Source organism: Apteryx mantelli, chromosome 6, assembly GCF_036417845.1.
Source record: "Apteryx mantelli isolate bAptMan1 chromosome 6, bAptMan1.hap1, whole genome shotgun sequence".
NCBI classification, from domain to species: Eukaryota; Metazoa; Chordata; class Aves; order Apterygiformes; family Apterygidae; genus Apteryx; species Apteryx mantelli.
The window spans coordinates 22,306,478-22,325,155 of NC_089983.1; the positions used below are offsets into that span (position 1 = coordinate 22,306,478).

Below are 18,678 nucleotides of genomic sequence, written 5' to 3' on the forward strand. Positions count from 1 at the left end.
GGGCTACATTTTCAACTTTAGAACATTTATTTGTATTCCACAGGATGCAAAGTTATTTCTTTTGAATTTTAGTGTGCAATAGGTTGGGAAAAAATTGTTAGACAGAAATAATGGATATGATAGGAAATAATGATCAAGGGGAATCATCAACCATTCACAGCAATAGCATGTAAGTTAATAACAGATCCCCTCCTATTCTGCAACTAGCTGTAGGAAGAGATGTTCAGATATAATCCCCATGTGTGTTCAACTCTAGAACATATCTAAACAAACGCTTTTTCTGACCAAATATGCCAGAACACACTGCAGCTTGAGTCTGCAGAACTAAATCACGTTCATTTCTTTTGCTTTTAAAATGGCTATTTGTATTCCTGAACACAAAGTCTACAGCATTAGCTCTAACACTGCTGGGCTACAGCTGCAAAAAACATTTCATATGAACATTAGAACAAACTTAAAATGTAGTGCCAAGAATGTGAGTCCTTTTTCCTTTAGCTTGTGAGTTGCATAACAGCTTACACCACTTCTACTGGGCTTTCTTGGATGTCAACAGTATATTTGTTTTGTATGATGTTATTAAAGGTAATAGAATATATCCTCAATTCATTTAACACATGCTGCTGAGCTCACCAGTTATTTAGGTCCTGCCATTACACAACTGGAAAGTTCAATTTAAAGATTTCCATTGACTTTAGGAGAGAAGTTTGAGAAAAACATTCTTCTCATTAAAAAACATAATATGAAATATAATAGTGTAACACTTAAAAATATTAGAATTACAGTGAAAATAAAATGATTTTCTGACACACTGGCTTAGAAGAATAATTACAATATATACTGTAATTAGAATTTTGATTGCAGTAACAGTAAACTGAGCAAGCAGTCATACCCCAAAATCAAAGTCTATATACATTACTTGCAATAAGTTTTTTAAGGAACACTTTTCTACTCCTATTGACCAACATTTGTGGTAGTATTCCTCAGCTTTTTAATCCCATATCTTCAAGAAGTCCCTCCTGCTATCACACTACATCTCCATTTTTTTCTACCTTGCATACCTTATCAAAAACATATCTTTTAAATTAGCTCTGTAAATTGTTGCACAAGTTTACCACAATATAGCTTTCCTTTCTTTAATACTTAGAGGAAAAAATCACAATAGGGAGTGTTATTCACTTTTAGTAAGAATATTTGCCCCAAAGCTAACAGAGTGACTGCTACCTGTTATTTACATTGACAGCTCAAACACCGGTACAACACTTCTGCAAGGAAGCTTTGTAGAGCTTCTGTATATTTCTTTTCTCTTTAAGAAACAATATTTCTATGTCTGATCAACAGCCACCATTATCTCATTTCCTTCAGTTCTGCACCACAGCTGGCACATCTTTCAGTGAAAGAGGCCTCTCCCAATTCACAATCCAGAATTTTTGAGAGAAGACAGAAAAGTGAAACAGAATCTAAACCAGAGACTGTGGGATCAAATTCCTATGCAGAAATTTCTTCCAGACCAAAAACTTCCTCCAACCTACGCCTAGTTGTTCCCAGTCCATCCTACAGGGACTCATGTCAGCTCTTCCAGATGGTCAGAGAACGATATCCACAAAACCATGTCTAGTTGCTAAAAAGAAGTTTTTCATCCAGCAAGTAAAGAACTGGCACATAGAACACCACTCAGACATATTCGCTAGAGAAAACACTGTGCATTTACTTCACTATGAGCATTTAGAGCATTGCTATTTCAACCATATTTCATGTACTTCCCACTTGACAGAGTAGAGAGGTGGCAATTTTTATCATGCTACTTTAACTGCACAAGAAAAAAAGCAGAGGAAAAAATAGTGGGAAAGTGCTGCTGAACCAGGCTTCTTATTTTTTTTAAATGTTGTGATAGGCCTGAGAGCAAATGACAAATTTATGTAACCTCATTTTGTCATGCAAAGTATTAAGGTTCAGTGGTAAGGGCACCATTGTTACAGTTGTATGCCAAAGTTAAATTTAAATCAGAGCTTTAAATTTTTCAAACACATCTGAAATGACAAAAGGTAGATTGGAACATAAGGTACTAATACCTGTTGGATCTTAGAGTAGTTTGATGATAAATATTTGTGCAGTAGAAAAGTTTTCTAATCATTTTTTCAGACTATTTTTCACCCACAGATCTTGTTATTGCTTTCTAAAGACATATAATTATACTTTGAGACCTGTTCTTTGTCACATTATGTTGAGCTGATGATACTCCAAGTATCTGGTATCCATACATAATATTCATCAAGTTTCATTATATACCCTTCTATCCAGGGTATGATACAGCCAAAGTCTTGTAGAAATGAAGAAGCTATGCAGCTGCTTCTGCATCACATTTCAATTTTCACCATTTCAACTTTCAATTTCAATTTTCAATTTTACAACTTTAACTCATGCTGCAAATAAACTTGTTTTAATTTCTTGAAGCACAGAATGCCAACTGCCGGCACCATACTAGTGACTAGTACTCCGACTAGTTAATTACTTATAGCATACACTAGCGATCTGTCTTTCAAGATCTTTTCCCCTGGCTACTGTATATAGAGCTGGAAAAAACATTTCAAGACCTAACCAGTAAGATGCTAGCGAGGGCTAAACAGTCAAATAAGCTGAAAAGACAGGTCATTACCTTTACCTACTCCACTAAAACTCTCATACTACAGTTACTTACTGTATATCTATTAGGCTAGGCTAGTTGTCTCCAGAACAAAATAATTAAAAGTACATTTAAAATATATGCAATCACATTCTTAATTATGCAAGTGTCATAAAATTAATTTTTAGAAAGGTGCCTTAAGCCAAGCTGTACACTCACCCTATCCCATTCCTACAGTTCTTGGTGTAAAAGCTGTTTGATACTTCTCATTCTAAAAAACTATATTTACTAGCAGCTCAAAAGTTGGCAAGTCTAAATAGGTGCATAGGAATAACAACTAATCTGTTTTTCTAGTTTGTCACTAGCAAGAACAAAAATTATACTATTCAACACATGCAAACTCCATTATTAATACTGCAGTTATTTGGAAACAGTAAGGTAACTAGACTGCTCTCTAGCCTGTATATAAAGTTGACCTCTGCAGTTTTTACTTTACCACCTTCACTCTGCAAATGAACATTTTCATATGTTCACAAGCACAATTCAATTACAAAGAAATACAAAGCATGGCAACTAAAATCGATAGCCCATTACAGTACCCTATGATGGGTAATTTTAACAGCATTTCATATATTGAAATGTGATACTACATGCTATTATATTCCATGCTTCGAAAATATTGCAGGCCTTAGCTCAATTTTATTGAAGTCGGAGGCAAGATCTTGTCCCCTGGTGCATCCAAGAGATTAATCCCACACATTAAACATCAAATTTGCATACTTTAAATAGAGAACTAAGGGTGCTCAGTGAGAAAGCCCAGTAAGTCAAAATATTTGCCACCCAGAAAGTATGCTGTGCCACAAAAATTTGTCACTTTGCAGCAAATTTTTTTAAAGGAAGTTTCATTAAGCTTTTTCATCAGCTTTTCTGAGATTAAGATAACAGTTGATTGTGTAGGTTTTAAAAAAAAAAGTCAGTACTGACAAGCCATAACCATACTTAAGGCTTCACGGAAGCAAGATCTCAGTTCTGTTGCATCTTGATTGCTGTGTATTCTGGAGCAGGAGACAGAAAACTGGCACTAGTTAAACTAATGATGTATGTTATTAATATACTAAAAATTTAAACTGTTTAATAAATTCATTTTATAGTGCTTTAACTCATGACATCCAGTGTTGCAACCATGCCTCTTCCAAGCCAACAATACACTTAGTTGCCAGGAGAAAGTGGAAGTTTTGGCAAAGGGGCAAAAACCAGTTAGCATGCTAGCACTCAAAAGAGCCAGTCTGTGCTGTCACTAAAATATTCAGCTAGAGTGCTTTATCTGATAACCAATTTAGAAGATATTTTGCCTATCTTTAGGTTTGAAAACAAGCAATCCATTGAGAGGAACTGGATAATCCACATTCCAGAACTATGGTTTTCAGGCTTTCCACAGGCATCTGTCAGGTTACCCTTGCCTCAGGCTTTCAAGGTTACTTTTTTAACAGTAGGGGGTTGGAAAGATCCTCCAAAACAAAAAAAACACCATGTTTTTGGGAACATAATTCTGCAGCAACAGAGATTCTCACAGAACACACAGGGCTCCAATGGCAGCTAAACAAGATGCTAATTAGGTGACTGACGCACAAGGAGAGGGGAAAAAAGTAATGTCATTGAAAAGTTCTCTATTTTTCCTACTGAAAATTAAGTTCATCCCTACAATGAACAAGACATTCAGAAGATTTTTGCAGTAAACTGTGCTGAAATCTGAGAAACCCAAATATAACCCAAAACACGTGTGATGAACAGCTGAGCAAATAAAAACTGTTCCAAGCAATTCTTGACTTTCATGCTGTTTCTAATAAGAGATTCTCCACCTTTATGCACAAAAGGACTGTTATTTGTACAAAAACAGTACTTCATCTATAGAGACCAGCATCTGCTTACATCAGCAGTAAACTCCTTATTCAAGCTATAAGTTCACTTATAAAACTGAAGAGCTTGAAGAACAGTCAAGATATTTGATAACATTATAGAGGATGTACAAATTACAGCTTCTCAGACTAACGTTCTTCATTTTAACATGGGTTTTGCTTGCAGAAAACGTGGAAGATATGATTACTGATAGAAACACAATGTATAAGCATTACACAGAATGTAATTGAGTTGAAGGATTCCTTAATAAAAGACCAAAAAAGTTATTATTTAATGCATTCATTTTTCAAGGTCCCTTCACAGACTTAAGACTTTCCATCAAGCTGTCATTGCCAGTTTTTGCTTCAACATTATTTAACTTTTATCTGTTTTTCCTCCTGGAATGTTGAATTCTCATTTATAAACACTAACAGAAGTTTGACAGTCAGTACTGTTTGCACTTTGATACTCACCAGGAGACACACTTCACATCAAAAGAACACCTTTTACCCTTGTCCACATAATTAAAAAAAGAAAATGCAGCATTACCAAGAAGCCACAAAGTTGTCTGCAGATTGATGTTTTCGCTCCAGGTAGAATGTTTATTCCAGTGGCTTCTCACCTGCAGTCTGAAATTTAGTAAATCAACTCCTTAATCTTAGTTGGTTGTAAGCCAGTTTGTTTTGATTTTATTATCAAATGAACAGTAAGGGAGCTTACAAATTTTAAAACATATTTAAGCAATACAACATTTCTGTGGATTCACCTGTGCTCTAGACATCTACAGTCAAATAGGATAAAACCCATGCAAGACTTGTGTTATACATGCACTTGGACAGTACCAGAAAAAAGCCAATTATGTTTATGTAAAATGGGTTTTACGGCATTTTCAGCTAAAATACTATTTGTTCAGTTTATCCATCTCGAAATGACAAGGAGATGAGTAAATACTGATAAGATTTTTAATAAGTTTAAGAACTATTTCATTCAAGCAGTATTTAGAAGTTTGAATTATTTCTAAATTATGCTGTTACTACATTTTGTAAATTCATCTTTGTTCTTTCTTCTTTTATTACAAAAGCACTTCAACTAAAAAATGACATTTGAGCTCTATTGTTCTCTCACAGTACTATTTAGGCACTGCCTAGACAAAGTATTAAGATACTGTATCCCATACAGCATCAGTTAAACAGTTACAAGCCCAGTAACTAAAGAGTTCTGAAGAATTGCCACAAGATTGAGATAGATGCCTGCAACTTGAAATAAGTTTAAAATAGAGAAGCAAACATGCAGTACTCTAACATTTGACCCTCATTTTATAAACACATTACCCAGATACACATAACTCAAAGTTACTAGAAAGCTAAATTGAAGCAGGATGGCAGGAGAGGTGGAAGATAAACACTACCTACTTGTCTTTAAAAAAAGCCTTTACAAAAAAGTATCCCAGTTAAAATTGTAATGAAATTGCCACAAAAACTACACAACAGATCCTTCTAGAATTTAAAACTGCACAGATTTTGATATTAAATTAAATCCCTGGGTAACTTGTTAGTGTTTGAGGCAGACTACAAAAAATATTCAAGAAAGTTCTATTTTAAAGGCCATGATCCTATGAAAAATGCTGTCTCCAGTCTTACATCTCATACAATTGAAACCACGACTGAGCACGTTACCCAATACTAGCTGAAGTCCTTAATTTTGGTTTTAATGTAAATCACATCTTTAACAACAGTTAGCATAGCATTACTCCTTATTGCAGAGCAGCATATAAAGGGCTAACAAATAGGAAGAACTTAATTTTTAAATGCAATGCTACCTAACAACAGTAACCAGCCTTGAGTTTACTTGCAGACATCCAAGTGTTTCAGATGTTCTTCGCACATGTACTTTTGAGTCATGGCCATTCGCCCATGGCCCCCTGTACTCTGATTTAGTTAGTAAGAACACATCAGGAACACATTGAAATAAAGTTGTACAGTGGTTTGTGCAGTGTGAGACTAACATTTGCATAATCACTAAGCCTGAACTACCAGTGAGACTAGGGTTTACCTAGTGCACAACACTAAATATATTAAGGGGAATCTTTACCAGCAGAAGCCATATGAAGAGCATTACCTAATGCTATTTACAGAAATACACATTCACTTGTTCTAAACTTTCTTCTTCTCTTATTTACCTCCATAATAAAGTGAAAAAACGCACACTACCCCCAAGTGCTTTTATTGTGCAGGAAGCTGCAAAAATAAATAAATAAAAAATTCCTAAAGCCATGACAAACAAGAGACTGCATGACAAACAGGAAACTGAGATAAGTGAAAACACTTATGAGCACAGTTTTAAGTCTGATACTTAGTGGTACAACAGTTCAGCTAAACAAATGACTTAGGCTCCAATTCCTTTCTTCTATATTCAGCATCAGCCTTACTTGATTTGAGTTCAATCTCATTCTTGACCACTTGAATTCAAGTAACTAAATCCTACACACATTTTAGCTTTGAAGTGCACCAAAATTATATTTTGCAAAACAACTAGCAGAAGAAAATGTATATGAACTACTTATTTTCTTTGAGGTTGTCTGCATGTCAAATATTTTTCAGTGAGAAAAAGTCATGTGTATTCTGAGCAAACATATTTGGATATTAATTAGGTTTGAGCAGCTCCATTATCTTTGATCAACAAACAGATAAGTAACAATTAGCATTCATTCTAAAAAGCAATCTTTAATACAACATCAGCCTGCAAATAAAGTAAAATGCATCTCAAAAAGAACTCCGAATCTGCCTGGGCACAGGTTACTTCTACACCATACAACAAAGTACAAAGGGCCCTGAGGTAGTAGAGGACAAGTTAGCAGAACTGGAAACAGTACAATATAGTGCTATACTTGAGCCCATAAGTCCTGCTGATACTGAGAACCAATTAGCTCTAGCACAATGCAGGACAACATGAGTATGGTGCTTTCATACTTAAAGACTGTATGACTGAAGTGCACAAGGATGGTGCAGACAACTGCAGGCCGTAATATATTTATTCACATTTTATGCAAACAGGCATTTAACTCAACCTGCACCTAGCTAACGGGTTTATGGTATGCCCTACCACTATTGGTAAATGATTCAGAGAAGAGTATAGTCTGCTAGATCCGAAGATCTCTGCACTGATTTCCAAAGTTTGAGGTCTCAGAAGCATCTTTTATGGCTGGGGCTGGCTGGAGTTCTCCATGTATAAACATATACATACCTATTTCTATGCACTTAATGTGAATGCATGTGTCAGGAGCAAGTAAGCAAGGAAACAAACTTTGGAAACATACTTTTGAGGATGTGCACTGTGAACTGTGAACTGTGCAAGTTCCCCAAGTGCATCTACAAAGAAACTCATTCTCTAATTAGACCACAGTTCCTCCTTTTCAGTCAATCTTCCTTCTTCTCCCCCTGACTGCCATGATTCACTTAATTAAAAAAAAAACAAAAAACTGATATCACCAGGCTGGTTCAGATTCTAATGCTCTAAACTCCAGCCAGCTACAGGGGGGGGGGGGGGGGGCACAGTTTTCCTATGAAACTACTCAAAAGTAATTTGCAAAAGATTACCATCACACCCCCAATAAATATGGTCATGCCACTCCAGGGTGTTTTTTTTCCCCCTCCTCCCTCCCCCTCCACATGCAAGGAGCATAGTCATAGCAAATCAGGGCATCTTACAATAGCAGGTAGTGCAGCCCAGCCACAGCAGATGCTCAGGACCTGACTTCCTCACTAAGTACTTCTGGGATTTTACTCAGGACCATCTTTAGTTTAATCCTGTAAACTGAATGTCCATTAGTATTTGGAGTTCTTTAGGCATGCTTCTGGACTAATCTTCTAATATAATTTCATCTGAAAGAAGTTCAGCTGATGAACTCTGAGACCACATTGCAGTTTGAACCAAAGCATGGCAGGTAGGTATGACGGGAGGTTCACTTCAGGAGCACACTCCTGATCCAAAATAAAACTCTAATGTTGACACACCCTGAAACAGCCACACAAAAAAACATGAAAGAAATTAAAGTATTAGTTACATGTAGATTCCCAAGTATTGAAGAAAAATTACTCTTTTCCCAGATAAAAGAGCTTCTCACAAGCTATCTCAGTCTAAGACCATGAGCTCACATGATGCATGTGACTACCTGAGAGGTTCCCCTTCAAGAGAAAGCTTCAGGGAGACGGGGTTCAATTTCAAAAAATTCAGCATGCAGCCAACACCTCAGAAACAATTTCTTAGAACAACCTTGAAATGAAACCAGCTCTGGTCACCAACACATTTCATTTTTTAATTCAGCTACTTCAGCTGAACATTTTGTAGCTTAGAAGGCTACAGTGTGTTAACTGCTACGAAGTGCACTGAAATACCCATGGAGATATGCATTTAAACCCTAACTGGTGTTAACTCTGGTTGCTATTACTTCAGTAAAAGTCAGTAGTAACTGCTCTGCTGCTAACACTGTAATAAAGATTAAGCAGCCTCATAATCAACTCTAGTAAGAGTAACAGAAATACTATTTCCTAATAGAACTCATTCTTCTTTAAAAACAACCTAAAAAGACTGAATTTTATTTAGCTTTATTAATAAAACATAGGATAAAGAGTTAAAAGATTGCTATGACATTTAGAACAGGATGCCAGAGATAATTATAAAACAGCAATGAATCCAAATAAAAAAAAATTAAGATTACATATACTAAAAACAGTCCTTATCCCTGGGAACCAGCTGTACATAGTGTTCTTCCAGCAAGAAGCCCATCATCTTTTTTTTTTTTTTTTGGGGGGGGGGGATAAAATTAAAGAATTAAAGGCATCAGTAGATAAAGCTGCCATTTTAAATATTTTGTGAATTACTTCCCAGTAAGTTGGAAAAGTAATTACAAGGAAAAAAGTCAGTGCTGATGCTTCTTTAGTCATGCAATCAAAGCACAAACAGGAAAAAAGCACTTAAATTTACACTGATTATATTTTTAAAACCATGTGCACATTGCCATCATTTAAAGTGCAAGCTACATGTCCGCTGAATTCATAGAAGGCAAAACAGGTGAGATGGAAGTTGAGAGTACTGCCATCAATGGTTATACAACTAACCAAGGATGCTGGTAGCAGATTTCAAATGCTAACCGTGCCTAGTATGTTCCTTCCTCTTGTTTATTACCAGCCAAACACATATTCCATTGCTTTAGATACAATACTTTCATCTTTCCTAGGAGTCTGCCTGTCAGAAACCACCTAGAAGGCAGGGGAAAGAGAAAGAGAGAAAATAAAGAGAATCAGTCAACACAGTTAACTCGATATTAAACTTTTCTCTTTTTAAGTATTACTATATTTTGCCAAAGTATGTTTGTAAGTTCCAAAACAAACTCTTAATTTCTGGAAAAGTGACAAGTCATTAATTTTTTAAATGATTTTAGCAGCTGAGCAGACTAAGTATGCACTCAAATCACCTCTTTACCACTTGCTATAAGAAATGACAGGAGAAGAAAAAGGCTAAGGCCACTAACTTTTTTAAATGTGTCTAGCTTCAAACAATTAAGCAAGGCAGAGGGGGTTGCTATCTCCCCTTAAAATACCTGGTAGTCACTAGTGGAAGCTTTATATGCTGTTGCAAGAGGTCTCATTGTAGAAATTCTGGTAGTATTTGCAGGTTGTACTGGTGTGCCTAAGGATTTTGTAGGTGGAGTAAAGACTGAAGACATTGAGGTTGTAGAGTTTCTTTCAAAGTTTTCCATCACACTCTTGGGGAAGAAAAAAGTTAATGTAACAATCAAAAACTGAAAAGCTATACAACAGTATTCCAATCTTTATGGACTTATATAAAATTGTTTGATAAAAATATATGTCTGCATATCAAAGCAAGCAAAGACTACACTTAAAGTGCCTTTCAGTACAACCTGTTAAGACTTGCAGGAAGCTTCAGGAAATAACTTTTCAGGCTCACTTGAACATACATAGCATAATGACCATCTTCCAGATATTTCTAAAACATTTTACTTGACCTGGATAGGAGTAAATCTCCAAGTATTTACCAGCCTGCAGTGCTTCGCTCAGACTCAATTTGCAAAGAAATTTCCTTCAGTCCCCATGGCAAATACTAGGAAAAGGAGTCAGAAGGCTCTGGCTCCGTTTTGTAAGTGTGTGTTGAAAAGGCAATGCACAGAGAATGGAAGAAGCAGTAAGTGACTTGATCAGAATGATGCGTTCCACAAGACAAGAGGGATGACAAGCAGCCTGGGGAGACCTGATCCACCTTCCCTCTACTGCATCTAGACTCAGTGGAGCACAGCATTGAACCAGCCGAAGGAAAGCAGACATCCAAAAGCACATGGGGCAGAAGACCAGCTCTTCAAAATACAGGAGAGGATTAGTGTCCAGTATGGGTGACAGCTGACCCTCCACTCAGCATGAGGGGAACCTACAGAACCAACTGCAACTTTTAGATCAGAAGCCTGAGCTGATGTCAAATCCATATCTAGTTTTCAATTGCAAGGAAGAGTTTTACAGGTCCAGGCCAAGCCCTCAATGGATTAGTCTCCAGAATTCTCTCTCGCTTCCAGAAACTGAACATCTCAACCTCTTTCTGCACAGACATTCCCATCCTTGGAAACCAGTCAGAGCAGCAAATATGAAAGGTAAAGTTGACGATCACGGGTTTATCTATCAATATTTAAAAGTGAACACTATCCACAAAAGAGATAATGACAATTCAAAAGCAACAAATGAACCAGATGTCTGACAATTAAGTGTCTTAAATCATTGTTTCTTGAGTTTTGGCTTATAGGTGATTCAGCCAGTCATACTAACTGGACAACAAATTAACAAATAAGGTAAGAAGAGAGGCTGGAAGCCCTATCACAAATCTGTGGAGAAAAGGGGCACTGTAATAGGTGCAAATTTTAAGCAACATAGGAAGAAATGTTTAAAACTGGTAAAAGCTGAATTTGATAATCACCAGCTTTATTTCTAAGGCCTTCCTCTCAGAATAGTTTACTTTTTACTTTTACTGCATTAGTCCTTAAGTGTTGTGTCCCTTTAGAGGAGACCAAAAATTCTGTGAGGAATAAATGACAGTGGCATTTGCTCAAGCTAGTGCACAATACCATATATAAGGCACAATCAATGCACAGGAACCAACAGCTCACAATAAAAAATCAGACTGAAATAAAACCATCATTTACAACCCCCCAACTACTATTTACAAGGAAGGGAAAATGGACGGTGGGGGTGTGTGGTAAGATCAGGATTTGTCTTGCTAGCAAATTTTCAGCCTAATGTACTAAGGTAAACTTAAGACAGAATCAGATAAGAAGTCACATAAGAGTCAGAGGATGCAAGAGACAATTTGGAGCAATAACAACAATTTTAATCCACATCCACATCTAATGCAGGCTACACTGCCTCAGGTTCCAATCTGGGAAACTGTTTCGTCTCCACTGTCTCTTAAGTCTTAAAGAAATTATGGTTTCAATTCATATCTTGAAGACCAACACAGATTTGTGTATTATGGTAATTTCCAAGCATCATGGAGACTTCCCACAGTGACCCTTCTCAGCATGGCATTTTGTCAAATACTTAATAAAAACTCATTTAAGGTTTAATAGATTATACCTATATAACTTATCTACCTATGCCTTGTGTTTCAAAAACAAAAAAGTTAAGGGAGCAGGAAAGAAATAAAAAGGAAGTCCAAAAGCAGAGTGCCTTATATTTAAGTAAAAGCAGTTACTAACTTACTTTATCTATACAAGGCTTGACACCAATCATGATAGATTCACCAAAAATTCTTCCATCTTTGCTTAAGGCTTTCCGGGCTTGAAGCTTAGACTGATATCGAATGTGCATCCAGTTTCCTGCATTGGACATCTGTATGAGATTAAATGACAGTTGCAAAATTTAAGGTTTTAAAGAATGTGCAAGAACATTTTCAGAGATAAGTCTCAAACTAAGACATACCACATGCTTTAATATGTTTCCATACTGAGCAAACTGAAGAAGAATATATGAAGCTGATGCTTGAGGAAATCTGAAAAACAGAGGAAAAACACTCAAAAAATCATAATGAGAACCAAGTTTTTTGGTGTTAAAATACATCCTTATAAAGGGTTTCTAGAAGTGCAAAACAAGATGATGTATTAATACTGTTTTAGAAGCAGTGACTTGCATAATGTTACCACACACCTCAATAGTAGAATGCTGCCTTTCTAATCTGAAGAAACAACATGCAGCTTAAGCTAAGGTGCTTCACTAAAATATCAGATATGTCTGTTTGCTGGCTTTGACCACAGTTGCAGAACCTAGGAATACCAGATAACAGCAATGTCTGACTGCTATTTCTTTCCATACGTTGCCAAGACTTTGTCCATTATTTCTAATATTTCAGAAATCAACTCACCCAAATACGGTTACCCATGTGTCATCAAGTTGATCTTCTGAAGTTAGGGAATCACCCTGAGTGTAAAAAGGATCTAGCTGAGCAGGAGACAGAGTAGTCTTTCTAGGCTGTCCAATACTTGCAGGGCTGAATACACTTGAAGCTGTTAAATTGAAATGGCATTGTTTAACAAGTTACTTTTGCAAGACACACAAGCTTAAGAACATATCCTAAAAGGATAAATTCAACATCAAGTGTTTCATTTGTATATGAAAGAGTCTGGTGGAGATTTATTTGCAGACAAATAGTAAGTCAATTCAAACTTCACATCTGCAAGCATGCTCCTGAGTTTTGTGACTAGCCTCAGCTTTCTTGTTAACACTTAAACAGCAGCAGCAGCTTAATACAGAGGCCAAGTAGGAACAAGACTATCCAGAATTAAGCCTAGCAAGATGCCATAGGTTCATACAAAAGGTAGAAAGCCTTATGAAGGTGGAAGGCCACCCATCAATTTCAGCAGCTTTACTCAGGTAAAACTACCTCTGTGCTCAATTCAGTAACAAGCTCTCCACAAGGAACAAGTAAAGATGGTTGATTCAATCAGTGTCATGGTGGAAAGGTATTTCCTATTCACATACCTTTTGAAGAACTAGTAAGAAAGACGTGACTGCTTTGCAAATTAGCAAGGAGTTGATCTAGTCTGGACAATAATGATTTTTAATTGAGTACTAAGGAAGGCAATAAGAAAGTAGTCTATATATTTTGACAGGATGTCTACCTGCTCCAGGAGTTGATGGCATAGTTCCAACCAATGGGCTCTGCGTTACAGAAAAGCTGGGCTGCATTAAAATACAGAAAGTAACAAATCATTCTAAGTAGTATACTTTTCATATCAGAAAAGATCATTTTCAGGCAACTTAATGTCAGGCAAGAATATTAACAGTTTGCCTTAAGTTACTCCTTCTAACTTTCAAGATTAAGATCAGACACATTTATATGTTTATTTAATACAAGGTTTCCAAACTCGCCCCACACACTCTCCCCCACCTATTCAACACCATTTTTACATTCTAACACAACTTAGTAGCCTAGTAGATAGCCTGAACATCCAGTAGGCCTCAATTATTACATGCTGGAATTTACAACTGATTACTAAGCCACAGAAAATAATGCAGTTAGCTATCTTACTACGAAACTTAACTGTTAGAAGCAGAGATAGTACAGGAATGTAGAGCATACCATTACACCCAAGAAAAGAATCACAAGCAACAAAATTTAGGAATTGTCCACAGTATTTTATCATCTAACAAGCAACATCTCCTGTCATACAAGAAAGCCTATTTAAGTCATAGGAACTGGAAACTTTGGACTAACAAATCTGTTACCTAACATCAATCACATATCCTTTGTCAAGGCAAATAGCTTTTGGTATCAATACTCAGAAACCTTAAAGGTTAACTTTGTCGAGGTAGTTATCTCACTATTGCTGCATTATAGTATTTCACACATTATTTGTGTGCATCCTGAGGGAAAGGATGCCAATATTGTAAGTTATCAGTATCTGATTTTTACTGTCTAAAAGATTTAGAAATCATGTAAGCATACACACACTTGTATTTTCTATCACCAGACTTACTATTCTCTCTCAATTCTTTAGTGCAACTTCAAGTTTTAGCTGTTACCCATTATTTTCTCTTTAATATAGAAGAATCTCAATATCTGAAAAAATAAGTTTATTTTTATCCTGAATCATGGCAATTCTTATGTCCAAGATCAAGCAAATTGGAGCACTTGTAGATTTAGCAGCATGCATTCTAACTGATAGCCGCTAATAATTTTTTTGGAAACATTTACTTCTTCAAGACAGTAGTGGATTCTCTTCTTCACAGAGGACCTGAAACTTTAGAATAATCCTTTCAGAAGGCAACATTCAATAAAAGGCCTGCTCATTCAGTGAATGTTCTCTTGCATCAGAAGAATCATGTTCACTGAAAAAGAGCTTACTAGCACTTAACTGCTCAGATTAGGTGAGCAGCAAAGGTGTTTATTCACATAATCTTCTAGAAATTTTACTGTTGCTCTTCCAAAATGACCTGTATCCCCCTACCCCGTTTGATAAGGTATTTTACTCAGCACAGAATCTCTTCTACCTCTGTAAGCACACCAAAAGAAAAGATCACATTTATTTGGATATTTCTGGCAATCAGCAACCAAATAAACTTACAAGAAGGTGAAGGGCTGCAACAAGTCTGTATCTGTCATGTAAAAAGCATAATACAGGCAAGATCTGTGTTTTTCATTCTCTACTGTCTATTGATAAACAGCAACTACAGAAGAAAGCTCCACTACTGCAGAGCTACTACTACAAAGGAACAGGCACACAAAACAACCAGAGCAAGCAACAACGTGAACTGAAAACTCAGTCATTTTGCTACAACTGTTTATACAACTGAGTTAAAGAATTCACTGAAGCAGTAATCTACCTCATGTTTTCTGCTGAGAATAAGTCAGTACATAAACCACTTACCGGTCTTGAGGTTAGAGGTGTTGGTCCAAGTCCAGGACTAGATAATTCATCGTATATGCTTCTAACTGGTGGAGCACCACTTTTATCTTTATGCGTAGGGACTACTGGTTGTGGGGGAGAGCCACCTGCACTTAAAAGGAGCAGACAAAAAGCCTAAGAAAGTCTGTAATTTTACTCCATTGTTGTGTTCTTGAAAGTTCAACAGCAAACTCAGCCACAAAAGACCATTTATTCTTTCACTGGGGATTTGCAAAACCATCTGACCTACCAAACTGCTCAGGTTAGAGAGTTCTGTGCATGAATATTACATATTTATCAGAAACTGTCTCCTTACACAGGCATCATCTAAAACTTGTAAATCGCCAGTTGTCATAACACACTTGATTAAACCTGATATATTCCCTATTTAAACATACTTGTTCTTTTTAAAGAGTTCTAAGCATAGCTACATCCTTCCTGCTTTAAGGCAGATTAACATTTGAATTGTTTCAGAGACTAACTGCCCCCTATCAGAGATACAAAAGCAAGGTTTCTAAGAATTAAGGGACATACTGTACTAAAGAACCATGTCAAAATGTGTACAGCATTGCTTACACTGTCAAAGTCCCACTGTTTATTCCTTTCCTTCCCATAAAATTTCATATTAAATAAAGTGTAAGCTCCCAAGAGTAGGAACTAGTCTGCATATAGCAAGGATGAAGTTAAGTTAGCTGCCCTACCATTTTTTAAACATTAGGACTTCCACTATTACAGCAAATTAAATTGACTGAAAGATCTTGATATACCTCTGAATACTTTGTGTGGGTTTACACCAGAGAAAGTAGTTTGACCTTACAATTTTCACTTACCTCAAGACTCCTCTCTCACCAGTTTAACACATCCAGGAACTGCTTTAAAATACTATGTAAAGCACTCTCTCTTCAAGGTTCTCACCTTAAGTTTAAATAATACACTTAACCACTTGTTTTAGGAAACGTCTGTTAGTGTTTTACTGGTTGCCCTGTTTGTGGAACTGACACGCTGTTGCTGTAATGATCCCTTTTTAAAAAAGATGAGGTGAAATGCACATGTTTATTTTAATTTTTGAAACTAGTTTCTCAAGAGGGTTGCATTTAAGGGGAGGGGGAGGAAAGGTGGTTGGAAAGAGAAAAGCATCTACCTCCAACAGGTAAGAGGTGTCACTACTGCAGCCCAATTGCAGCAGACATTAAGACTGTCAAATACTACATCAATTACTAGATACTTAGTATTTTTTATTTTTTCTCCATTCAATTTTAAGAACCTGACAATCTGTAAGCGGCTTTTTAGAATTCATTGCAAAGAAATCAATAGCTTTCACGAGCTGCATTTAGTTTGCCAGCAGATATCTAACTGCTTTGAGCAAAGAAAATGCAGATGGCTGTACATGCAACTGATTTGTAAAGACTTGTATAAATTGAACTTATATTAGGAGAGGTTCATATTACCTTTGTTGTAGAAGTAGCCTTTCCTGGTATCAAAACTGCCAATTTATAATATTTGTTAAGCTTAAGCCTACTCTGAGAAGTTTAGCCAAACTAAACTGAACACATTTAAGTTCACTGTCAAGCAAATTCTAAAGCTACATGGATTCAAGTCTGCAACAGTCAGAGCAATAAAGAAAACCCTAATTCTTACTCTTGGGACAACTTCTCAGTTTTTAATGAATCCTGACCTGCAAGTAGAGGAGACCTCATTTCCATTACACCAACAGTAGGGCCACTTAAAGCACGTGGTTGTGGAGTCACTGGAGCAGGTAGATCACCCATCAAAAATCCAGGAAGAAACTGAGCACCAGCACCTGGCTTGGGAGACATCGGGGAGCCAAGAGTCATTGGCTCAGCTCCTACATTAACAAAAACAAAATTTAAAAACTTCACAGCAGCCAAACAATCCAGTCTCTCCCATCACTTACATAGCAGTTCCATAAATAAACTGCAAACGAATTCACAATGAATAAGATGTTTCTAATAAGTTTTATTTTCTTGAAAAATAAGTTATCATAATCTTGCATTTTTAGCAACTGCACTATCTAAAAGGCAGTAAAAGAACTGCCACACTGGGACTTCCTTCTTAAAATATACTACTTTGGTCACATGAGACATCTGCCTCTATTTGCTTTGTTAAGGTGTTTATTTTACTTCTGAAAGAAATCCTATCAAGAATCCTGCTTTGTGCCCCCGCCCAGAGAACATGCCCTGCCAAAGCCCTCGGGGCTCTTGCCAGCCACCTCCGTTTCGCTGCGGCCCAGGCACCAGAGCGCGGCTTGCCACGCTTCGCGCCCACAAGCTTGCTCGGGACTGCTGCTTTGGGGTGCTCTAAGCACAGCTCTGACACCACGAAACGTTTGTGCTGCTGCCGTTTAGCTCACCGCACACCCCCTTTCGCTTCCCCTCAGAGGAAGGCGCTCCTCCTTCCGCAATCTCCGGGTGCAGCCGGCCACCGACACCAGGCTGAGCACTGCGGCCCAGCACTGCCCGGATTCCGGCCGCCGGTACCGCCGGCGGCCCGCGCCGCCCGGGGCAGGGGCAGAGCCAGGCCGCAGCTCGGGCAGCGGCGGCCTCCGAGGCGCCCCGCCGCCGGCTGCGCGCGCGCGGGCGAGGCGGCGGGAGGCCAGCGCGGCCGCGGCGAGGCGCAGCCCGGAGGGGCGGCCCCGCGGCGCGGCTCACCTGCGAGGGGCGTCTCCACGGCGAAGGCGGCCATGGCGGCGGGAAACGGCTGCCGACACCTCCGCCAGGCGCTTTCAAACGGGGCGGAAGCGCCTGCCGACGTCACTTCCGGGAGGCGCGGCCTTGTGGCTCCCACCCACCCTCCCGCCATCTCGCGAGCCCCCCCCTGGCGGGGAGAGGCCGGGGTGGCGACGCCGAGCACGACATGGAGCTACGTCACTGCCGGGCCCCGCCCTCGGGGCGGGAGATCACAAAGCGCGGCCCGGCGATTTCCACCCCGATAGGTGGGAGCATCGCCTGCGTCACCCGGGAGGTTGCGTCACCGCCGCGCCCCGCCCGAGCTGGCGGGGCTCGTGCGGAGGCCGGGCGAAGCTGTGGCCCCGAGGCTCGTTACACCCGTGCAGACCCGTAGCTATCGTTACACGTTGGTTCCGCAGCGTTTCTAGGGCCAACAACTCATAAACCCGTGAGTAAGAACGGGAGATGGCGTGGAAAAGGTTACTCACCGGAGGAGAGGCTGGTCAGGCACTTCCAAGGTTCGCAGCACGTTT

General features: G+C 38.4%; 1 protein-coding gene across 3 annotated transcripts; it reads right to left on the bottom strand.

Moving 5' to 3' along the window:
* Positions 1-9,104: 9,104 nt before the first annotated feature.
* Positions 9,105-18,201, bottom strand: NUP35 (nucleoporin 35). Of its 3 annotated transcripts, none has more exons than XM_067298965.1 (9): positions 18,128-18,201; positions 17,134-17,263; positions 15,441-15,565; positions 13,692-13,752; positions 12,935-13,076; positions 12,496-12,565; positions 12,277-12,405; positions 10,116-10,280; positions 9,105-9,774 (listed from the first exon to the last, which is right to left on the bottom strand). In XM_067298965.1, the coding sequence occupies exons 2-9, from the start codon at positions 17,225-17,227 to the stop codon at positions 9,697-9,699; spliced, it is 864 nt and encodes a 287-aa protein (XP_067155066.1). In that variant the 5' UTR covers positions 17,228-17,263; positions 18,128-18,201; the 3' UTR covers positions 9,105-9,696. The 3 variants fall into 3 exon arrangements, with proteins under 3 accessions (XP_067155066.1, XP_067155065.1, XP_013815981.1); XM_067298964.1 differs by having other exon boundaries at positions 17,134-17,304; XM_013960527.2 differs by lacking the exon at positions 18,128-18,201 and adding an exon at positions 17,830-17,882 and having other exon boundaries at positions 17,134-17,304.
* Between the last annotated feature and the right edge of the window lie 477 nt (positions 18,202-18,678).